Source organism: Chinchilla lanigera, unplaced genomic scaffold (assembly GCF_000276665.1).
Source record: "Chinchilla lanigera isolate Chin_1 unplaced genomic scaffold, ChiLan1.0 scaffold00113, whole genome shotgun sequence".
Taxonomy (NCBI): Eukaryota; Metazoa; Chordata; class Mammalia; order Rodentia; family Chinchillidae; genus Chinchilla; species Chinchilla lanigera.
The window spans coordinates 2,008,777-2,033,071 of record NW_004955514.1 but is presented as its reverse complement, the minus strand read 5'-3'; the positions used below and the strand labels follow the sequence as shown (position 1 = coordinate 2,033,071).

The window sequence follows — 24,295 nt, the reverse complement described above, 5'->3', positions numbered from 1 at the left end:
GCTGGACTGTGGCAATGCGACCACCGCTATAGCACTGCTGCTGCTACTGGCACACGGAAGGGAGCCCTGGCAGGATCTTCATGCAGCTCCTGTCGGTGGCCCCCAATGCCTGGCATGTGGCAGGCAGCCTCTCCTGTGTGCACTGAAGAAGAGAACTCCACTGCTATCATGAAAACGGCTCCCAGGGGGCATGGGAATCAGAAACATTACAATTATGGAACCTACTATGTGACAAAGGGCAAATGGACACCAGTTCCAATAGTTGGAGTCACTCTTCTCTAACGGCAGTGCCAATATGCTATGCCACACTCTAGAGAGACGCGTGTCCCCGAGGTACACCCAGTGGCTGCCACACGGTGACGTGTGCCAGGACAGGGCCAACCTCTGGTAAGCCAGCAGCAGGTGAGGGGGATCTCATGGGGGCTTCCCCGACCCCAAAGGATGAGTGTCCTTGTCACAGGCCCAGGGAAGCTTGATCACCCCTTCCCTGTCAGTGCACAGCAGCCCTCCTCGGGCGTGGAACCTGCAGGCACCATGCTCTTAGACTTGCTGGCCTCAACGTGAATAGTGAACTTGCTGTTCATGAGTCACCCGGCCTAAGGTGTTTTCCATAACAGTATAAATGGACTAAGGCACCCGGATGCCGGGAACAGACTTCAGTACCCAGGCTGTGGGAGTGGATGTGCAGCATTACTGTGGGAGTCTCTGGAGGAGACTGTCGGCTGAGAAACAGGGGACCCGGAAAACATCCGAGGAGGAGAGTAAGGCTGCCAGGCCACAGGCAGACTGGAGAGGCCAGTCATGTTCCCACCATCTGTGCTGTCCCCAGGCCACCACACACCCACAGTCCTGAGAGGACAGTCAACTGTAATGACACAGAACCAGGCTTAGCCTCCACAGCATGACAGGGCACCCTGAGGGGTGGCCCCGCCAGGAGCTGAGTCTTCTCCAGCTGACCAGAGCTGCAGCTCCCATGTGCTGTGGGGTACAGCTCAGGATGTGTCTGGCTAACACAGGTCCCAACCAGAGCAGGACGGGGTGGCTTTGGCACAGGTGGCTTCCATACTGTCTCTCACTTACCATTCCAAGGACAGCAGCTGCCTTACAGGTGGCTGGCACCAGGTACTGGACAAGAATCTCATCCTCAGAAGGGTGTACCCGCCGCAGTTCCGTCAGCGTCGAATACATCATCTCGAATTGGTTGCGCTCAGTGAACAAGTCTGAGACGACAAGAAGCTGCACACACAGAAGGCAGAGACAGGAACGCAGAGAACCAGGGTGTGAGGAATGTGGCCTCCAGTGCCACTGGGGCAAGGCTTGTTCTAATTTCCATGGGGAACAGAAAATGGGAACTCACGGGAGCCCTGACTGGCAAAGACATCAATGTGAACCTGGAGATCTCAACCACAGGGCAGAAAACCAGCCCCTGGGTGTCTTGTGGAAGTCAAGTCTTGTGCAGGGTGAGCTGTGTAGGGACACCTGCCCACTGGCAGCCTCATGAGGAGTACTGCCTCGGATATACTACTAAATACTGGGCCCTCCCTGCATCATGGGGGACAGGCCCTGAAAACCCTGGGAAGAGAGAGATACTCGATCATTGGCTTTAGAAACAAAGGTCCTGATGTATCTTCTTTGCTCCATGCACTCCTTCTAGGAGGTCAGCTCTTTACCTCATACCTGACTATGGGGACTGGTTGGGTGCTCTGCAGGACTGACCTGGCAGCCAGGAATAGAGCCCGCAGCACCCAAACCAGCATCTGCAAGGGGTCCCTGGGATGCCAGCTACCCTAGACCTTTCGGTGGCTCACGGATCAGAAGGACTTCCTTAACAACACCAATCTGATATAGGCCTTTCCGCACCATTCTCTCCCAAGTGTACGATGTAACTAGAGGTTACTCGATGCTAACAGACCAAATGCCTAATAACAGATATCTGTATTTTATGTTCCCAAATATGTAAAATAAGACTCTTAATTTTTAAAAGTTATCACTATTTCAAAGTGTACTAAGCATTTACTTTGTAAAACTGCCTAGTTTTCACTTGCAGTCCTGTGAATACTGACAGCTCTAGTGCACACAGGCAAAGGCCTCAGGGTCTGCACTAGTTGCAGAGTGAAGTCCCCAAGACCCTCCTCTGGGACAGCTGCCTGACCTGGTGCTTTTCACCAGGTTGGGGCAGGAAGAGACAGACTACAAGAGAGCAAGCCTAGGGACCTGAGACAGTGATATGTCCCCAACCTCTCCTGTATTGTGCAGGGCTGCTGCAGCTGCTGCTGCTACAGTGTGGAAGTCGGAACTCCTCCAGCAGGTTCACTAACACTACTATACCATATCTGGGCATCCGTGAGCTTCCCACCTGGGTTCTCAGTGTGTGTGTGGCGTGTGCGAGTGGCACTCATACAGTGTGTACCTAGTATATGCAGGTGGGAATGTGTGGCAGTGTGTTGTGTGTCCGCGTGCTTGGGAATGTGTGGCGATGGTATGTATCTGGCACGCACATGCGTGGCATGAGGCTGGGCTGCACAGGCACATGCTCCCATGAGAGGGGAATGGGGAAGGCACACGTACAGAGCGAACCACTTCACTGATCAGGATGACCGGGGTCCTTCTGGCTGAGCTGGAAGGAAGGAGCCAGCGGCTGTACAACTCGAGCAGAAACTGCGAACAGGAGTGGATGTCGACTCCAGCCCGATGTTTCCTGCAGAACACACGACATGGATAGATCTCCACATACAGATGAGAAGGTCACTTCAGGAAACATCCCACTGGGAACATTTCAAATTGCTTCAAAAATCGAGGCCAAGCCAGGCATAGTGGTGCATGCCTGAAATCCTAGCACTCTGGTGGACGGAGGCAGGAAGATCCCAAATCTGAACCCAACCTGGGGAATTTAGTGAGACCTTATCTCAAAATAAAGAGAAAAAGGTCTGGGGATGCAGCTCAGTGTGAAGGCCTTGGATTCAACCCCCAGAACTAAAAGAAAAAATAAATCCATGAAGAGGTTGCTGCATACCTGGAGTTGATGGGAGATGTGGGTGGAGATGCAGGTACAGGGACGTCTGCCTCCTCCTCCTCCTCCTCGTCCCACTCCTCCTCTCTCAGGGGGGTGATGTTGTTCCCCAGCCACACAGAGTGAATGGACACCTGCCACAGACAGAGGACCCCACAGCTCACCATCGAGTTCTGGAGGGCAGGCATGGCCTGGGTCTGGACTGAGCCCGGACCAAGCACACCTGCTGCAGGAACAGCTTCCCATGAGAGCTGTCAGAACCATCAATGATGGGCCAGACTGCCACACACAGCTTCGTCCCCAGGCCCAAGGCCTGGAATGGCAACTGAGGGGCAAAGGAAAGCAGTGCCAAGGAAGAGCAACAGATTCCTAAGTGACTGCTGAATGTCGTTGCTGGAAACAGGCTGGCTTCCCACATGCCCCACCTGTCTAAGATGCTGTCTCAGAGAAGCCCTGAGGGTGCTGGTGAGGCACTGAGTCAGGAGCTGGTGGGTCGCAGGGGAGGGAGGAGAGGTGAGAGGAGACAGCAGTTGGCAGAAGGTCTCACCTGGCTGGTGGCTGCCACCCCGCAACATTTTATACACAACTATATAACTGCATATAAAATACCTTCAAATCTTTTTGGAATAAAGATTGTAAATACAAACGAAAGTAAAAGTTCCCTTTAGAAGTCCATTTAGGCTGGGCATAGTGACTGATGCACACCTATAGGCCAGCTACTCAGGAGGATAAGGCAGGAGGGTCACTAGTTTGAGGGCAGCTTGGGAACATAGTGAGACTCTCCTCTAAATAAAAAATAAAAAGGGGTGGGATGTAGCTTAGTGGTGAAGTGCTTGCTTAGCATGCATGAGGCCCTGAGTGCAATCCCTATTACCAGAAGAAAAGGAGAAAGACAGAAAGGAGGGAAGAACGGATGGCAAGTGGTGAGGCACTCATCCTCTCTCTTGGAGGTGAGCGGTGGCGCACACCTGAGGACAGCTGCACAACTCACCTGGCCCAGCTTGTAGCTCATGTTGCCCAACTCCCGCTCAGGGTTGGTCTGCAGCAGCAGCCTGTTGTGACTGATGAGGGTGCCTGTGAAGCAACGCAGCATGGCTGAGGCCCACCCAGGCAGGCCTGCTCCTCCTGCGAGTGCCCCATGGGTCTCACGTGTTGTGTTATGTTGGCAGGGCTGGCAGGCAAACAGCACCACTACTTTTTGTCCTAACAAACAGGATCCTGCCCAAGCTTATGAACCTGTGCCAGAAGGCCTGTCACCACCTCCTAGAAGCACTCCTAAAGTCATACACATGCCGGCCTCCCAGGCCCGCTCTCTGCCTCTGTGACAGCTATGCCACTGGTATCCACATTCACAGGCCATTCAGGTCACTGTCCCAGGAAACCCCTAGGACATGTAACACACCACACTTCCATGTAGAACCTTTTCCAAATCAAGCCTGTGAGATGCCTGAACTTGGTAACACCAACTTTTCAGAAACGAGGGGATCACCAACCCAAAACCTATGTATTATGAAAGAACAATCAAGAACATTCCCTTTCTCCAAGCCAGAACGACGAGCTCCAGCACCCATTGTGGAGCAGGTCAGTCAGTGTGGAGTGGGCTAGAATGGCCAGGGGTCAGTGTGGGGCCACCCAAGAATGCCATGTTTCTCAGGAGAACCAGAGATCCTGCTCAGTTAGACACACTTGACGTTTTCATGGGAGCAACCAGCCAGACTCTATATCCTCCATGGCTGCCTTGAGAACTCATCAGATCTGGTTGTACAGCGTCACTGGCAAGAGACAAGGCTTTGTGTTCACTCGCAGCTCTCACTTCCTCAATAGTAGACTGTCCTGGCATGGCTGGGACTCCTAGAGTACAGTTGGCACCCATGTGTGCCACGGCCTGGGCCTCCTGTCTCACAGTGTGCTGGCGAGAGCAGTGGTGCACTCATTCCAGCCCCCTCCTCCGTACCTGTAGTGGCAGGCGACAGAGAAGGGACAGGATCCCACGCCTGGTATGAGTGATGGGTGGCAATATTCTCCCGCTTGGAAACCATCGCTTGAATCTCCTGCTCTATAATCCCTCTGATCATGCTCAATTTCCTACCAAACCTAAAGCACAGAACAAAAGAAAAGAACATTTTGCTTCCTTCAAAATCTTACAGTAGAAGCTGCCAGCTTCCTCTCTGCTATGCCTAAAGAAACCGACCTGTATGATAACTCAGTTGACTCCTGTGGGTTGCTCCTGCCCTACCAGTCCCCAGGCACCCAGTGATCCCCACGTGATCTCAGCCCAAAAGTTCCAACTTCTCACTGGCATGGGGTCGGGTCACTTCGGATCTGCACCTCTATGGCCAGGGGAAGCTACTGGCCACTGGGGCAGGGAAAGGTACCTCACTGACCCCACAGTGGGACACAGCACACACAAGAACCAGGCCAACCTGGTATCGAGAGCTTTGAGGGGCTTGTTCCGGGGCTGCTGCTCCAAACAGCTCACTGCTGGGTTGCCAGCAACGGGCACAGTCATGGCACTGAGCACCAGGGAGGTGATGGCCTGCACGGCCAGCACGTGGATCTGGGTCCTCTCCGTGTCTTCCTGGAAGGACAGGTCACACACTGATGACATAAGACACCAAAACAGCCAGAACTGCTGCCCCTCACAAACAGTCTTCAGGCCCCATGGTCTCAGAGGGACACAGCTTCCCCACCAGTGTCATCTGCCCAAGCTCCCTCAGCACAGGCAGCATCACCAGATAACTATAACGAATCTGATGGGCAAAGCAAGGTCCCCCAAGGGCACAAAACTCCACGTGTGGATTACTTAGTAAGGAACTATCCTGAAAGTGCCTCACTTTAAAGGGCACTGCATATGATGACCTATGTATCTGCAGGCAGATTTAAGACAATCTCAATGATTTGGGGCATATGCCCACCCTTTGAACTGCTGTGTTTATAGATGTTCCCTCACGCCTTCTGCTAGAACTGAAGACTCTTGCCCCACACTTCTAACACCCTGGGCTCTGCTTTACAAGAACACAGTTGTTATTCATGTCATACAAACATAATGCAAATTAACACTTCCAGAAGAATAAACCTCTGCAAAGCAATTAAAAAAGGAAACTGCATCCATGTGCATGGCCTGGATTAACTGCCTTTTTTCATTTTAATTCAACCCACCCTCTTTTGGATACTAGAAAATAAACAGAACTCAAAGATATTTTCAAGAGAAATTACAATCATACTGATCCTTGAGGTAGAATACACCATAATCAAACACCCAACCACAGCAACCTCAGACCCCAGACCTCAGGGAGATTGGGCCCTGCTGGGGACATCAGGCAAGACATGATCTTTTAGATTTTTTTTTTTTTTTTTTGTGGTGGGGGTGGCACTGGGAATTAAACCCTGGAATTGCTAGGGTTCATCCCCAGCCTTTTAGAAATATTATTTTGAGACAGGGTCTTGAAAAGTTGCCCAGGCTGGCTTGACCTTGCCATCCTCCTGTCTCAGCTTCCCAAGTGGCTGAGATTACAGGTGCGCAGCAGCACATCTGGTGAGGCTTCTTTCTCAAGAATGCTTGCTGCCTTCCTTTTGCCAACTGCCAGAGAGTTAGCGCAACCAGAAGCAAGCTGCCAGGCAGCATGTCACGTCTTGGCCGCCTTACCTCAGGTGGGTTGTCCTCCTGCTCCATCACAAGGGGCTGGGTCACCAGGACACCGAGGAGGGTGGCCCAAGTTTCCTCAAACTGGGTTCGACTGGTCCACCCTGGGAATGCAAGTCTCTTGTCAGACAGTCCTGCCTGCTTCTCCAACTTGTGGGTGGTCACAGTAGCACACCAACAGGCTCTGTACCAAGGGTACCACACACAGAAACTCCTTTTTCAACCCTCCTGACAGTTCTATGAGAGAGAGAAGTGATTCCTTCCATCTCATCAGTGAGGACACTGTGTGCACACAAAAGCTGGCCACCTTCAACCCATGTGGTGGGAGAGGGACACAAGCACGCACAATGAGTTGTCAGAGTCATCCCCAAGTCTGACCAGACTCTGCTGATACAGCAGGGCTCGTGGACAGAACCAGAGCATGGTCTGCACTGTGTCTCAATGACACTGCAAGGTCAGAAGCACATGTTGTTGTCTCTTTACCATGTCTTAAGATGGACTGCAGTGTGGGTCCGGCAGGCACGGCCAACACTCAGCACAGCCCACTCGAGAAGCCATACTACGGTCTCCTCACGGAGCCAGCCTCAGAGGGGCATTTGGCACACAGCTGTTTCCAGGGTTGTGCTGAGGGTCCCACAGTGACCCGAGGAGAGTCAGGGCACTCACCTGAAAGCCACAAGTGGCAGGCAAAAGATAAGAGGAGGAAAAGGACAGCATCAAAAACCAGGCCCTCTCTGCTAGAGCAGGTATGGAGACAGGCCAATGCAGACACAGGAGAGAGAGACATTGAAAACTCACAGAAGGAAGGAAGACAAACTCGTGCAAAAGAAAGGCAGGCCCTGGGGAAAGCATAAGCAGCAGCTTGGGCTAAGTAGGCCAGAGGGTGACTTGGGAGGAGGCTACCTATAGGTGGACAGACATGCACCAGGTGGGACAGGGGAAAAAGAAGGAAGCCCCCCAAGGGAGCAGGCCGCTCAGGAAGGGCGACAGTGCATGAGGAAGAAGCTGAGGAAAGGTGTCTGCTGCTGGAAGCTTCTGGGTCAGAACAAGCACAGAGCCTGCAGAAGCCTGCAGGACTGAAGGTAGCCTAATGGTGGAGTCAGGGTGCCAGGACAATGTGCTTCTTCCATATAGGGGAAAGGATAGCAGTGAGAACATCAAACAGGTGGACAGAAAAGAACATTCTGGGAAAGTCCCTGCCACTATTCAGCCTATGTGGATAATAAAGGATGGAATCGGCTTCATGATATCAATCAGACACACACCTGTCCTGACTTCAAACTCACATGCATGCATGCAGATGGAAATTTCTCATAAGGAGCTCCACATGCACTGCAAAATGGACCCACACAGGTCTCTACAATGACCTACATCTGGCCTGGCATCACGTGAGGAGCCCAGCCCTGGGACTGGGGCCCTGTACAGCAGTGTCTCGGACCCCATGGAGCTTTGCCAGTACCTAGAGTGTTGATGCGGTAGATGAACTCCTTAAAGACTTCCTTCTCCTGCAGGAACTCCACGGGAATCTCGGGGAACACAGTGCCGAAGTCCCCTCCTGGCTTGGGGGACCACCCAAGTTTCCACACCTGAAGAGAAGAACAGAAAGCATGTCACCCAGTGGGATCAGAAAGGTCACTTTTCTAGGCAGGCCTCCCGCCAAGCCAGCCACTGCCATGGCTGCCTGGCTACCCTTTCCAGGAGGGGTCCGAACCCTTCCCAGGACCTTCCAGCCCTCCTCCTGACCCGCTCTCCAGACCAGGCCTCCACATTTCTGCAGTGCTTCCCTGGCCCCCACCAGGCCCTGCACTGCCAGTTCCTCGTGGGAGATGCTGGTCCAGGGATGCAGGCGTCAGATAGCACCCCACGCCCACAGATGTGTATCAAACCAAAGGCAGGTGCGAAATGAAGCTCAGCCTTGTATACACACGTCCACTTCTGTAAGCTTTCTCACCTAAGTACTCACACAAGCGTGGCCCACATAAGGTCCTCGAGGCTAACCCACTGCTGTGACAGTAACAGGACCAGTGAACGTCTAGTCACCTTGGCCACATCCCTCAATGAAGCCAAAGGGGCTCCAAGGTAGCCCAGGCTGAGAGCCCACTCAGGATCCCCACAGCCTGCTGGTGGTAGGGCAACCTCACCACAGGAAGCCACCCACCAACCCTGAGGAACCTCCAGACAAGCTTCATGGTGCTTCCACAGCCACCTCCCTGGCCAGGATGCTGCAGAGAGTGGCTGAGCCCACCGGAGTTTTCTCTATAGCACACAGCCTGTGCGACACAGCCCGGGGACTTCAGACAATGCAACATCTGGACTGGGCTTCCTCATGCATTTCCCGCACCCCTCCCCAGGATCTGCAAGGACTGCTCACGTACAGACGCCGCAGCCACACGGTTCCTGTGCTACAAGTACTGCCTGCTCCGTTGGGCTGCTTGCCCTCTCAGAATGGGCCTCTGCACCTTCACCCTTCACAGCAAGACCCTTGCCCCTTCCAGGTCCAAAGAGTACTTGTGGGGAACCAGTCAGACTGCTTCAAAGGTCACGGGCCTCTAAGGACACCCGAGGACGTGACCCTGCTTGTCTAACGCAGGCACAGTGGGACACAGTTACGTAGCCATGACTTAGCACAGCTAAACATTCATGTGCTGGTTACAGCACTATGTAAGAATGTAAATACGAGATAACAACCTGTATAAAAATTATACAAAAAAGACACAGGCAGCTCCTGTGCTCTTGCTCTGGCTCTCTGCTCTGCTCTGCTCCATGCTGCCTGCTGTTGTTGCTGATGTCTGGCACACACCTGTTCTTTAACCTTGGGGCCTCACCCATGAAAATCTCCCTAGGCCCCCCCTGAGTGGGCTGACAGTGCCCCTTCCTCAGTGTGCATGTCCCCAGGACCTCACATTTGTGTATGAGGCTGTGTCCCAGTGGCAGTTGTGGGTCTCTGCCGGGTGGCAGCAGTGGCCACCCTCGGGCCTGCTGAAGCAGCCCTTTCTGACCTGCCTGAGACTGTGCTCTGCTATCACTAGAGCAGGCCATGGGGTTCAGTAGTCTTCCTGGGGAGTGGTCATCCAGCCACCACCAACCCTCTTCACATGTTATCTGAAACAAAAGTCCTGGGCGATGGTATCTCTTTCTAACTCTTCTGAAGATAATTTCAGGGGAAGAATTACAAAAGTGCTTGTGCAGAAATGCATGAGTATCTCCAAAGGCAATTACTTTCGAAGAAAAATACGTGAGGCTATAATTTCTGGCCTAACACAAAACAGTCTAATTACTTCAGAATCACATCCAACATTCATCTATCAGTGGAGAGGAAATCTTATTTGATGTTGTGATGCCTCAGCTCATTTTGGAAAATCTGGCATTCTATTAACAGCTCTGCACAGTATGCCTATGGACACCAGACAGGCGTCACGCCATGTATGATGAGATGCTCTGGTCACTGCACGGGGCACCGCAGCTGTGGAGTTTGCATTAGGCTTGGGCTGTTCCAGCCAGGTACCACATGGTCTGGCACGAACAAGCTGACTCACCAGGGGTGGCACTCGAGTGTAGCTGTTGACGAGGGGGAGGCGGGCTAGGCTGATCACAATGTTCTTGAGTACCGCTGTGAGAAATGCTGGCATGTTGCTGTTTCTCTTGTGGCCCAAGGCCAGCACAGACTGCAGGGACTCCACCATCTCTGCCACCATTTCGCAGGCCGTAGTGATGTACTTGGGATCTGCACCAACAAGTATGTCAGTAGAGAACTCTGTCACATCCCAGCCCGCCCCTGCCCTGCACACGCTGTGAGGAGACATGGTCTACAACAGCTGCTCAGGTCACCTCACACTATGTATGGAAACCATGTCATCCTCCCCATTTCTACCAAAACAGTGGCCACAGTTGTGGGCCTGAGGTCTGGCCTCTGTCTCCAGGTTTCTCGCCTTCCCTCAGCAGACACTGGCACCAGTACAGTGTCCCTCGGATTCACAGGTCCTTCAGGACACCTCCCTGATCCAGCAGACCCCGGCTCTTCCAGGACCTGCACTTGTCCCTAGGCCAGAGTGCAGAGAACCATGCTGTAACCCTGGTTTACCATCTCCCCAAATCCAGGCTGCTCCACAGGCTGAACTCCCGAAGCACAGTGCTGAGAGAAATTCCTGGTTGAGAACCACTGTGCTCACCTGGCAGTTCCGAGGACAGGGGCTGATTCATATTCACAATGAGTCTCACACACAGTGTGGAACTAAAAACTTATTTCTTGAGTTGATAAATGTTTACTAGGTGGATCTCGTGTCTTGGGCATAAGATTCAACAGTCTAGGCAACTTCTTAGTTTAGAAAAATAATTCTTATTGGAGCTGAACTAAGCTAAGAAAAATAAGGTTGGTATTAATAATATTTATTGGCCAATCTTTACAAAGTATTAACATATGGAGGTGATAAAAAAACTGAACTCTTCCTCTGGCCAGGATTAATGAACTAGCTGAAACAGTTCCATGGAGAATGGGCACAATGATATCAGCCCAAACTCATACCCTCCGCCACCTGGCCCACTGTCCCGGCTCAGGCCCCTGAAATGCTGGCTACGGCCCAGCAGGACATCTCTGACAACCAAAAGCAGGAAACCAGCTCCTGAGCACTCACTGCAAGCCAGTGTGCATTCCAGGTTGGTTTACGTGCTGCATGTATTTAGGCCCTTCTTACCTTCACTGCAGAAGCACAGCATAAATAACCTGAGCTGCTGCTCTGCTAGACAACAGTCAGCCTGGGAGATAAATGTTTTCCTGCTCCTAAAGTATCAACAGAGACCATGAAATCACCACCTATAGGCTGCAGGGACTGTAGAGCTCCAGATAAAAATCCAAGGAACAGCATGGTGTGCTGAGCTGGCACTGCTACTGGGCCATTACACAATCTGAACTACAACTGGAAGAAAGAATATTGTGCCCAAGACTAAGGGTGGAGACACTGCCTGAGACCAGGCACTTCTGCACCTGTGATCACAAAGGTGTCTGCTAGAGCCATGCAGCATGGATCTGACTCCTGGTACCCAGGGAAGAGTGGTTCAGAAGAAGACAGGCAGGCCCACCTGTGGAGGGACATCTGCCACTCTGTGGGCCAAGCTGCCGCTCCTGGGGTAACAGTGCTAAAAGGCCTCAGGGGTATCAGGCTGGGAGGACAAGGAGTCACTCAGCCAGAATGTTTCCTTCCAAGCAGCCCTGTCGCCGCTGGGACAATGAAACAGCTACTCTAGATCAGGAAAGAAGCACATGAAAAGCTACCGATGGGCTGAGTATAGACCAGGCTTTCGTGATGGTGATTTCAACTTTTTTTTTGGTAAAAAGAACAAGAATTTTCTTTCAAAAATCTCCAAAAGAGATGGCAGAAAAATCGCATTTACTGTTGCCCACAGGAAATTTTACATTTAATGTATGTAATAAATTAGGTATAGCAATAAATGTGTGCCACTTATATATAGCTATTAACTCTGGGAAAAAAAAAAGAAGATGGCAGAAATAGACACTCAGGTTATGGTATACCATGTGGGTGCTTCCCATTAACTCCAAGTTCTTTCGTACTTCTATTTATTCACTAGACCAACATGTGCTGGTCATTTGCAAAAGGCCAAGCTTTAATTCTGGGAACACAGAAGCAACGCACATTCCCTGTCTTTAAGGAGCTCAGAGTCAATGCAGTCACATGGGAAGTGTTAAAGGAGGGCCACTTCCCAGGGGCGGAGGAGGGCAAGGATGGGGGAGGGGCTAGGGAACACAACAGCCCGGCTGGGTGGAAGGCTTAGACAGCCAAGGCCAGGGTCGAAGCAGTGGAAAGAGTGTCACCTCTTAAACTCAAGGATGAGCAACAGAGGTGGCCAACGTAAGCCAGTTTTAAGAGTCCACATTTCACACTTTTTAAGTCTGCTTTGTGAAATTTATTTCAAATCCAAAAGGATAAGGAAAACGAGTCCTGAGCCTTACTTCGTGTGTCTGCATTGACTTCTTCCTCTCGGATGGCCCTCAGGGTGCTCTTCTGACTTTCCAGACTGAGAAGCTGGTCTCCAGGCTGCACTGCAACTGAAACAAAGTAGAGTGCTGAGAACCTTGGTTAACCTTGGTTAATCATGAATGTGCAGGATTTGTGCTGCTATGCTTCGGTTTCCAAGTGTCCTGTCCGCCACCTCCACCCTCAAGGTTTTTATCAGACAGTCCTTGATTCATCACTGCTAAAAGCACCACTGTAAGCCCAAAGAAGCCTGGCTTTTAAAAATTAATCCTGGGATCTTCATTTTCAAGTTGACTACAAATGCACAGATGAAAACAATTTAAACAATGAAACATCAAAAGACCACTCTATAATGTCTAATTTGAAAATACAAAACTTCAAAATACCCTCTAACATGTAAACTATAATATCCAATTTTTTAAGCATTCTGGCTAATGACCCTCACTGAGGACACCCACTGTTCCTCGCAAAGAATGAGTCAGTTTAATTTTATAATATATTAGTACTACAATGCAGTATAGAAACAGCGTTTTGATGCTAACAGAAGACAAGCCATCTTTTGAATGTTATCTTACAATCATTTAAGACTAAAAACATGTCAACTAGGACCAGAGATCAGAGATATAAAACTTAGAGGAGTACTTTTTAGAAAGCTGAAACTACAAAATCTAAACAAATTAACTAGAAAAGTTAATTGGAATTAAATTCTACCATAGATGCCAAGATTCCAGAGGTGAAAGATGAGGCCTTCCAAAGATAAGGCTCACATCTATCTCACCCACCTCCTTGCCCCAAGTCCCAGCTGTGGTCCTGGAGCATTGGGGCCCAAAGGAACACTGTGTGGAGAGGCACTGCTCGTTACCTGTTCCTCTGGGCAGGGACACAGACTTACTGGCTTCCAAGATGAATCGCACGCAGTGGATAAGGGAACAGGCGTGGGTCACAAACTCAGTGGAGGAGACCACGCTCCAGAGACCCGGATGCTGCAGGGCCAGGCAGCAGCAGTCCAGCCCAGCCTGGAGGTCCAGACTCAGTGGAATCTGCTCGTGGATCAAATGCCATGACAGGGCCTAGAGGAAAGCACCATGTCAGAGGCCACTGGCTGTCCTTCCCATCTTGGTGCCTTCAGAAAGCAGAGCCATGCATGGCTGAGGGGGAACCTCTGCGCCAAAATCTCAGGGCCAGAGTCCAGAAGAGCTTGCTCTTCCAGCTCCCTGACATTATATCCTACCACTGCCCTCTCCATGACACTCATCCCACTCTGGCTGCCTCTTCCTCCTTTAGCATTGCAGGTTCCTCTGTGATTTTTGGTACTGGAACTCGAACTCATGACCTTGCGCTTGCCAAGCAGGCGTCGCACCACTGAGCTATATCCTTGGCCCTGCAGGCTCCTCTGGAACCCTCTTTCAGGTTATGTGGTCGCTGGCCAGAGGTTCCTCTCTGAGGCTTCTGCAGCTCAGGCTCATCTCTGTTGCAGCCATGAGGCTGAGGTTGGGAATGGGGTCTGGGAACAGCAGGACTAGGGATCAACTCTGGACTGGCTCGTCCCTGAGCCTCTCTAAGCTTTGCTGTGACATGAGAACACAGCCTGCCTCTTGGAGCTGTCATAGGAACCAACTATGATGGTGTACACAGACACACAGTTTGGTAGCTGTCGCTCTGCTGCAAGCCTGCATTTATTTTCTAGTTGTCCCCAGTGGGCCGAGCCTTGAAAGACAGGCCTGACTGAGAGGGATACTTCTTCAGTGCCCTGGAATGATGTAGGGGACCCTCCTCTCCTCAGTGGGAGGTGGCAGCTGCACAGTCAGGATGAGTAGCCCAGCTCGGACACTCGAGGGAGCCAGGCCAAGCCCTTTTCTAGCAGGCACAGAAAAAGGTAACATATTCCCCTATGGACCAAGTGCCTAGGTTTTCTGCCTGACTTAAAACACAGCATACTGTCCAGATGATTAAACTTAGCATCTGCACCAGGTCTGCAGTGCAGGGGTGAGAGGCTGTCCCACTGACCTCTTGAAGTTCCTGTGGGAGCAGTGTGGTCAGGAGTGAAGGCACCCAGTGACACAGGGGACGGGGCCCTGATGGCAGGTCTCCATGGTTGTGAGGATGGGGAGGAAGAGCCAACTGGACTGCTTGGGTCTCTTGGTTTTCAAATAGCTTGGCTTGCTCTCAGTGCCAGTCACAGAAACAGCGGGTTCTGGAGCTGCTCTTACCTCCAGGGTCATCACCACAAACTTCACTGTGTCTTTTTCCTTCTCAGGAGGAAGGCGCAAATGGGCAGGCACTTTGGACACCACCACCAGGTACTGTGCCAGGGATCGGGCCAGCGTGGTGAGGGACTGGTATAATGTGGTATCCCCTGTAAGACGAGAGACTACCATGGGTGGCTGCAACCCAGCACAGGCCTTTCCCAGCTGTGGTCCTGGAGCATCAGGCCCAAAGGAAGCCCCAAAGGAAGCCCCAAAGGAAGCCCCAAAGGAAGGGCTTCAAAAGCAGCCAAGCAATTCTGCGAGAACATGAGCAGAGCATCGGAGAGACTACCTCAGACACGGGCCGGAACATGGATCACAGCCTTCCAACGAGGTCTAACACAGACTTCCTGAAGGGCCTGCAACTATGTGCATGAGTGGCCACGTGGAAAGCACATGGCACAAAATTTGGAGCTAACAGCAGCAGTACTGTTTCTCAGTTACCTCCGTCAACACTTTCAGTGTTTTATATCAGTAGTTTAGATCAGAGTGCTTGATACAAAGCCCTGTGATGGCCTGAACACACTTCTTAAAAATAAGAGAAGTTCTTATTTAAATTACCAAATAGATCATTCAACTTGCTCCAGTAGGCTGTGGGCTCTGTGGACAGGAAAGGCTGGAAGACTTGATGGACAGCAGGAAGCTGCTGAACGATGCTGGTCACACGGTCCAGAGTCACCCCACGGGCTGCTTCAAACAGAGGGCTCTTCTGGCCAGCTGCAATTTCACTCAGGCTGAGGCTTAAGCACGGAGCCAACAGGCTTAGGTTGAACACCTGAAATCAGAGCAGTACAGGTCATACAAACAACAGACTGTAGTTTTCAATCAGGCAAGATACACAGTCAAGGCTAACATGAGCCATTTCTGAGATGATTCCTATGCCACAGGTTAAATATATGAATGAGTCCATTCAACATCTGCTCAGTAAATGTATATTTTATGCTCTTAGATCTGTTTGGGATAAAAATTTTAGCATGAGAAGTTTTAATTGATAAAAGCAGAGCATCAAGGCTAATATGTAGCCTGGCATGGTGGCGTATATCTGTAACTCCAGCACTTGGGAGGCTGAGGCAGGAGGATTGCCTTGAGTTCAAGGCCAGCCTGGGCTACATAGTGAGTTTAAAGCTAGCCCAAACTACATAGCAAGACCCTGTCTCAAAAAAACCAAAAAGAAAAAAGAAAAAAAAGACTAACATGCTATCCAAGTAATAAGCATGATAGCAAGCATTCCTACAGTTTGAGAAAGATGCACAAAAGCAGCTAGAATAAGGCAAAGTGGTATCTAAATGCTGAAACTTTGCTTGGAAAAAGAGGAGATGAGCTGGAGATATAGCTCAGTGGGCTCTTCTGGCCAGCTGCAATTTCACTGGCAAGTGCTAGGCCATGAGTTCGATTCCCAGCACCCCCCACCTCAAAAAAGAGCAATTCATTGGACAACTTGTATCATATTCTTACACCATCTTCTTCTTAGCCATTTAAGGACTTTTTTGCAGATAGAACACTGATTTTAGTTTAATATTCAGAAAAGCACATTTCATCATCAGTGCCCCAAACTGAATGTTCCTGCAGTTACAGCTGGAAGTTTTAAAGCTGTTAAAAGCCCACTTGGTGAAAGGGGAAACTCCAATAAACAGGAAGGAAGCAAATTTACCATTCAGTAAATAAGCTCCCACTGCATGGAGCTTAAGAAGAGCTGAACTTCAGCAAACCCACCTTGGCTCTCTAAGTCTTCTGCTGTCTCTTCAGAGTGTTTCCCGACTGCACCCAGCTGTGTTCATACCATACCCAGTGCTGCTCACTGAAAGACCCACCCACCACATGCTCTCAATCTTGGCCGCCCTCCTGTGCCTGGCTCACGATTCCCACTGGAACATCTCAAGGCCAGGCTAGAACACCACAAAGGCCAGGCAGCTCTTCCTCCTCAATGGTCTGAGGAGGACCCACAGGGCTGAGGGACACCTCAAAGAGGGGCCCACTCCTCACAGGACCTGCCCAGGGATTCTATGATGGGGACACCCATGCACCCACGGCCTCTGGGCTGCTCCGCTGTGTGCCCCTAATACCTGGGGCAGGGGGAGTCTCACTACATGCAGAGGGTTGGGGTTCCTCTTTTCTACTGAAGATTAGTTTCTAGAATACCATGACAAGGTACTGAAATCTTGCATGATGATGATGTGACACCTCACTTCACTACTGTGAGACAGCGACAAAAGACTGGTTGCCTGGCTACCACGTTTCCATTGATGCCTGAAAGGTTGAGTTAAAAACAACTCGTCTTTTGGAAGCCTAATGTGGTTGAAGAAACAGCCTGCTCCCATTTGGAGCAGTCCCCCAGCCCAGCGCTGCCCCCACCTTAATTAAAGCCCCCCTCAAGTCCCCATCATAGTAAAGACCTCCACATGCCGTCCCTGTCGGGATTAGTGCTCCCGCCTGTGGTACGTCAATCATAGGCAAAGGAGACAAATCCAACTGAGACAAGATATGCCACAGCGAGGCTCTCGCTGCCCCTACCGAGCTCATCATGAAAACACGCATGTCCTCAGCGGGGAGGCGATTCACCAGCTCTGCACCTTCCAGCAGCGCAGAATCTGACCTGGTCCAACACTGGGATCTGACAAGGCGGACATACCAGTCCTGGGCAGAAGAAGATGGAAAAGGGAGTGTGATCACGCAGGCATCTGAGTGCTTCTTATCCTGGTAACACTGGGCTCCTGGTCAGTTTACAGCTCACCAAACCATGGCCTCTTCCCAGCACTTGCCTTCCCTCCCTGGGTCCGTCCACAAGTCCATCCAAACTCAGCTGAGTCCCAAGGCTCAGTAGCCCCAGCTCAGCCCTCCTTGCCATAGCACCAAGCACCCTCATTGCGGTGTGTGCATGGTATGGCTCTCTGGAGGCTGCAGGTCTCTGAGACCTTGGTGCATCTGTCCATAGCACCCACCTGGTCCCTAACGCCAGGGTGTGAGTGGGGAAAACGACGGGCCAGTGCAGGGGCAGGGATGATCCATAGGAGGTAGACAGCATCAGGACAGGAAAGTGTGCCATGAGTGGAAGTGGGGATGTGAATGCAGTGGGGGCCAGGCTGTGCGGACCTCCCTTCACCCCATACCCCCTACCAGTCTCGCCACACCCCAGCAGCGAGGACCAGTCTTTGCTGACTTCTTACACTGCGGCCTCCTGACCCACAGCCCCACCAGCCAATCCAATGTGTCAGCGCTATCTTTCTCACTAGGACCTTTGTGGCTTCCAAATGTCTCCTCCTCAGTTCCCAGCCAGAGCTGCTGATGACCTGAGCCAAACATGAGCCCCACTGTACATTCCTGCATGCCACAGGACGACTGAGGTGTCAGTGTCTCCTGAGCATCGCATGCAAACCAACTTGATACTTACTTTGTCTGGACTCACTGTTTCCAGGGACATGTGCCCATCCCCGTCCAGCGGGTGGGAGGTGACTGGGGGCAAAGGGCTGAGTGAGTCTTGCACAGTGGAAAGACGGAACCTGTCCAGCAGGGAATAGAGCCTTTGGTGTCTGAAACACAAACACAAATGAAACTGCAGTGCAGTCACCTTCATCCTCGTCTCTGTGCTGCAAAGCAAGGTTCAGAGACACACGCCACCAGGAAGGAAGAGCAGCGGCTCCTCAAGGCAACTCATCTGAAATCCTCAACATTCCTGGTCAGGATTCAAATTCAAGCCCTCAGCTACTTTATACCATCATCATTTATACCTCACTGACATCTTCCAGAAATTTTTTTCACAGCATACACTGCAATAAGCAATACAAGGTATAATAGTTAATGTAGGAATTCTTAATACTGTGTAAGTAAAAGACATCATCTCTTGAAACGCAAGTGCACAAACTCTGTTCATTCTCTCAAAAGGATACAAGTTATACCATTATGAAAGATCACTTCAAAGAATCACCTAGTCTGGCACACAGTATCTACAATCTCAGCCCCCTAAGACTGCCTTCATGGCAGAACCATTGTCTCAACATCCGCTTTCCCCCAGGCAGCGAAGGAAAGGACAAAAGATGCTCTTAATTTATTTCACAGTCATGGAACTAGGTTCATATTACAGATGAAAGCATTTCTGATAAAGGCTTTGAAAGACATTCAAACAGAATTAGGGGCCTGGACAGCTATGAACAGACACAGTTTTAATAAGATATAGAAATAATTCTTGGATGTCAAGAATTGGGAAATGCTTTCAGACTCACCAACTCTTGAAGAGGCATTGGAATGTGCTTTGATTTTGCTACAGTAAAGCTGACAACTCAGATTCCCACTTGTTCCTAGGGCAGCGACAGGGGCAACAGCAGGACCTAAGAGCCCACGCCATGCAGCCAGGATGGCGCAGGCGTCCTCCACACCTGCCGCAGATGTGAGGCTACCAGTTGCTCTTTATTCTGATAAAATGAGGCTCCACTGTGTGAGATGCAGGAGGCCTTTTCAGGGTGACACTTCTGTAGGAAACTCCCCTACAAAGCAGGTCTATTTCTCAGCCTGTCAATCTGTTCCTACACAAGTCTAAGTCTTTATGTCCTGGGAAATCTGAACACCAGCATCACCGTTGCAGCATTACCTCTGTGCAAGGCCACTGCTCTGGAGGTGCTCCTGGATTCTGTTCAGTTCTTCCACTGGCAACTGCGCTGTACTGCTCTGAATAGACAGGAACACATCAGTCGGTTTAAAACACATAACGAAACAAAATAACCTTACACCACTTTGAAATGATAGACTGGTGTGTACAGCTCATGGGAACATAGGTAGATTAGAAGCAGGTGGATCAGACACATAGACTGACACTTTTATACACAGCCCTCACATTTCTACCAGGGGCCACAGCGAGACTGAGCCTACGCAGAAGCAAAATCAGGCAAACAATCTGCTTGCCCTGCTAAGCTTTAATGTACATCAAGGTAAGTGTTTCTGCTGTACCTGTAAGTTTGCAGCCAGCAGCATTTCTACCCGGCGGCAGGCCAGGGTGTCGACCCTGCGAGCTAGTGCACGGAAGGGGGTGCTCAGGAGCCTGTCCACGTAGAGTGTGAGCACGGCACCAGATTGGCTGAGGTGGATGCCTTCCAAGCACTGCAGTGTCTTCTTCAGAGTGGTTGGCTAGCATTCAAAGAGGAAAGACAGGAGCTGATTACTTGGGCAACTGGAAACCAGCACTTAGAAAGTCCTAGTACTTCATTTTTAAGGCACAGGAAACCAACTGGTGAGAATCAGCAGAATGAAGACTTACAGTGAAAAGGTTTTCACATCGAGACTGAATTGCCTGGATGAAAAGGCCACTGGCGGCAGAATTCCGATGGATGGCACTGATGAAGTCCTGCACTGGAGGCTCGTGGGAAAGACTGATCAGATCCTGAATGTGGTTTACGATGAGCCATGTTAAGTGCTCAGAGTCATGGAGGTTCTGACACTGGGAAAGATGCAATGCAACCCATTTTCAAGCAGACAGTAAACAGCCAGATAGTTAATGCCACAGAGAAAGCAGAGAGGGTAGAAAGGAGATACTGAAGAGGCGCAAAGCGCAACTGATAATGCCTGTCACTTCCGAACACAAGCTTCAGCAGAGGCCATGACTAGGTAAATGGCCAAAGGACAGAGGACCAAAAGAACATGAGCTCCACTCTGTGGAGCCGTCACGGAGTGGCCTGCGCATAGACCAGGTGTTACCACCAGCAGCCAGAGCAGGTAAGTGCCCTGGAGCCGACTGAGGGGCCTGAAGTACCAGTACGCACAGGAATGAGGGACATTTCCTGTCACAACAGTTGTCATACCTTCCAGCTCTAGTCTGGCCACTCTGTGACAGTTCAGTGGGGGAAAGTCCACTGCAACTGCAACAGTTTTCACAGAACTCTTGAATCCAAAAAGGATAAATGGAGCCCCTCAAACACTGAATGAAAGGAGTTTTAATTAAGATTTATAAGGAAATATGAAATGTCTATTTTTAAACACATGTAGTTTTTTCACCTTAATTCATAATCTTTGTAGGCAGAAACCAAAATGCAATCAATTCCTTGACAGCTGCTTAACACTGATTAGTACTTTTCATCTAGGATTACTTGACAGTATTAACTTATGAAGCTATCTCTTTTTCTTATAGTTCTACAAAACAGCATTATATAATCAATTCTCTAAAGTGGAACAAGATAGAAAAAAATGCTTCAAACGTTAACCAAAAAATGAATGTTAGTAAACTGCTGTCACCACAGAAACACTTCATGACCACACCTAGTTGATGTCACACCTTTTTCTGATTCAGACTATTTAACAGTTTGCTACGGAACAACAAACCAAGCTTGTAACAGACAACTGCGTGTGTTTCAACACAAGCATGGATATGGCATTCCATGTGAGCAAACTCAACTGCAAGTTATCTCTGAAAAATACAGTTACAGAACACTCTGTTTTCTTCTGTTTAAACATGTGATGCTACTTTTGTGATTACAAACACACAAGAAGTGATTTTTTTAAAATGGCATTCAAACAGGAATCCATTTTAAAACGTAACAATGAGTAATTAACACTTCTGGAAAAAAAAATTAAATCAGAAGCCCACTGTGATGAACATACTTAGCTTGCTTTCAAAATTATGTATCCTTTAAGTGCTTCCCTCAAATTAACCCAAAGGCCCAGCCTTATGTCTCCAGGCACAAAGCAGTTCCAGGGCACTGCTGACTAAATGACAGCTGAACAAATCTCTGGGGACCCTGGAGAAACCTGGGAGAGCAGGATCACACCTCATCCCCAATTACACACAGCGTGGATTTAACATCACTCCCACTGTTGTTGGGATTGTGGGCCAGTGTGGCCTCCAGATGGTCCACGCAGCATTGTTCACGTCTCCCGCCTCCCCCATCTCCATTTGGGAATCTGCAAACTTACAACATAGTCACAGAAGAGAATGAGGGCTCCTCTTCGCACAATTTCTCTATTGCACATTCCAAGTTGAGCTGTCGAATCACAGTCCTCCTCCTTGCTGGACACCTGGGGGCTGAGTGACTTCGTGCACGACAGACTGTGTCTCCTGCAGGGTGAAAGAGGCACTGAGGGTGTGTCTGGCACAGCTTAGAGTGTTGCACTTCAGTTTCACTCTCAACCTTGCCACAGCAGAATGGTGTGTATGTGACAAGTGTTCAGGTACCAGTTCTTGCTCCCAGGAAAAACTAAGGCACACTGAGGATGGTGCACCTGAAAGGCAAATCCACCTAAAAGGGTCACACCCTTAAGATTCCCTTCCTACAGAACTCAGCGGTGCAGCAGGGGAACTGGGGACTACAAAGGATAAGAAGGAAATGCTTGAAATGACGGTACTGTCCACTGCCTGAGTACAACCAGTACTAAAGGGCATTTTCCTCAAAATCATGTCAGTTGAAAAGCTATCAAGCAGAAAATCTGGTTTTCCGTCACCTGTGTGACTCACACTCCCAGCTACAGCGCCTCTATAGGACAGCAGGTGGTGTTTGCAACTCAACACTAGGAAGGTCCAATATCCACCCAAATTTAGCCCCAATTTGTAGCAGTGCAAGCCCCGCCCCAACCTCAGGACAGATGCTCCTGGCAAATGAATATTCCAAGCCCAGGCTGGCTCCATCTGTGGCATTCAGAAGGGGATGAGCTGGGAAGAGATGGCCACAGCAGGGGCAGGACCCTTACAGCCCACTCAATGTTGAGAAAGATGAAAGCAAATCATAAATCCATGGTACAGTCCAAAAAAGGTGGACAACAGAGCAGAGCCCACATGGGACTTCTGAAGCCACACTACCACCCAAGTGTGGGCTGAGACCAGCTGCCCTCTTGGGGCAAAGGTAAAAGAGAAGAGCAAGGAGCACTGGGTTTGTGTTGTGCATTAACTTGTGACACTTGGCAAGTTATTACCTTCCTGAAAAACAGAATGAACAAAGCCCTTAGAACAATGATCATGAACCTTTCAGAGCTTTCAGGGCTAACAAGTAATGCACCGGGCATGCATACTACTGTGGAGAAGGACATTCTTTGATTAGGAAGCACTGAGGACACACAATGATTTGTTTATTGTTGCAAAAATGAACTGAAACCTTTCACCTGAAGATAAGAGTGTATTTGAATTTTTAGTCTTGCCGTGCATTGTAAAAATTAATGGGAAGTAAGGACTGTGATTGTAATGGATTGATAACTAGTGGTCCACTTATAACCCCCAGCTGACCTGAGTAAGCGTGGTGCTGGGTGTAGGAGCCCCACCTGGGGATTGTTGCCAACAGCATAAGAGGCAGAATTGGAGAAGGATAATGCTTTAATTACTAAAATATTTGGTATCCGCCCATTTGTACTAGCCATGCCCTTGGTTCTGGCTCAATAAAAGGTGACTGAGATTGGTAATTGGGGCTGCAATCCAAGAGGCTGGAAGCCCCTGATCCCAGACTTTTGCCTCTGTTGTTTTTCTTGTCTCTTACTTTTTCTTACCATCCATGGGCACCTCGTTCTCAGGACCTGTCATTCTGGTTAGAGCAACATACTACAAGTTCTCCACCACTGCCTCAGAACAGCACCTGACACAGTGCTAATCTACATGTGGAAGGTCATTACCAGTGTATTAGTATTGCTTCTACTGTTACAGTAACTAAATCACTAACTCAAGTTACTGCTGGGAATATGTATGCGTGCACATGTGCACGTGTGTGTGTACCCATGTGCATGTGTATCACATGTGTACACGTGCATGTGTGCTAAACCAGACACAGATTCCACCTCTGTGGGGCTCGTGGTCTAATGGAAGTAACAGGTATTAGCCAAATCATCACATAAATAAAGTGCCCAACTATAGCCCTGACACTCGCCAACGACGTGGGCTGAAGGCTGGGTGAGAGCAGCCCCGCAGATGGAAGGGGTCTGAGCCAACAGCTGAGAAAAGGGGCTTTCTCATCTTTAGTGACATATGGGCAAAACCACAAACTCAACTGCAGTTCAACTCTAAAACACTGGCAATAAGTTAACAACTACAATAAGGTCAGCATCTGTGCCCAAAGCACCCTCACTAGCACCAACTCAAGAGACCCTCTTCAGTCTCACTATGCAGTTCAGGCTGGCCTTGAACTCACTCTGTAGCCCAGCCTGTGGCAGTGATTCCCTGCCTGCAATTACTGGCATGTGCCACCGCGCCTGGCCAAAGCAACATTCCACAAGCTCATCTGTGACACTCCTGTCCTCAGAAGCTGTCCCCACCCCCACACTTCCCACAGCTCTATCTCCTCCACAGCACTGTCCCAGACGCCTCTTCTTCTGTCAGCTTCTCTCCTTAACACGCACGCTGCAAATTTCAGACCAGCAGAGGTGGTGAAGAAGAATTCAATCAATAGCCACTTACATTTGCCATGTCTGAGTTCATGTGCACACTCTAGGTAAGTAGGCACACACACAA

At 50.0% G+C, this 24,295-nt stretch overlaps 1 protein-coding gene across 2 annotated transcripts in view; it reads right to left on the bottom strand.

Annotated features, from left to right (window-relative positions):
• Nucleotides 1–24,295, bottom strand: part of Htt (huntingtin) — a gene marked incomplete in the record, with an annotated part of 136,169 nt that overhangs the window by 9,286 nt on the left and 102,588 nt on the right. For both annotated transcript variants that reach the window (XM_013506814.1, XM_013506815.1), the window contains 19 exon segments: nucleotides 1,081–1,236; nucleotides 2,569–2,698; nucleotides 3,014–3,144; nucleotides 4,002–4,084; nucleotides 4,965–5,104; nucleotides 5,434–5,588; nucleotides 6,657–6,757; nucleotides 8,113–8,239; nucleotides 10,190–10,377; nucleotides 12,619–12,714; nucleotides 13,536–13,713; nucleotides 14,854–14,999; nucleotides 15,451–15,664; nucleotides 17,401–17,523; nucleotides 18,278–18,416; nucleotides 19,472–19,548; nucleotides 19,828–20,004; nucleotides 20,135–20,314; nucleotides 21,784–21,925. In XM_013506814.1, coding sequence (XP_013362268.1) covers nucleotides 1,081–1,236; nucleotides 2,569–2,698; nucleotides 3,014–3,144; nucleotides 4,002–4,084; nucleotides 4,965–5,104; nucleotides 5,434–5,588; nucleotides 6,657–6,757; nucleotides 8,113–8,239; nucleotides 10,190–10,377; nucleotides 12,619–12,714; nucleotides 13,536–13,713; nucleotides 14,854–14,999; nucleotides 15,451–15,664; nucleotides 17,401–17,523; nucleotides 18,278–18,416; nucleotides 19,472–19,548; nucleotides 19,828–20,004; nucleotides 20,135–20,314; nucleotides 21,784–21,925 — 2,683 coding nt within the window.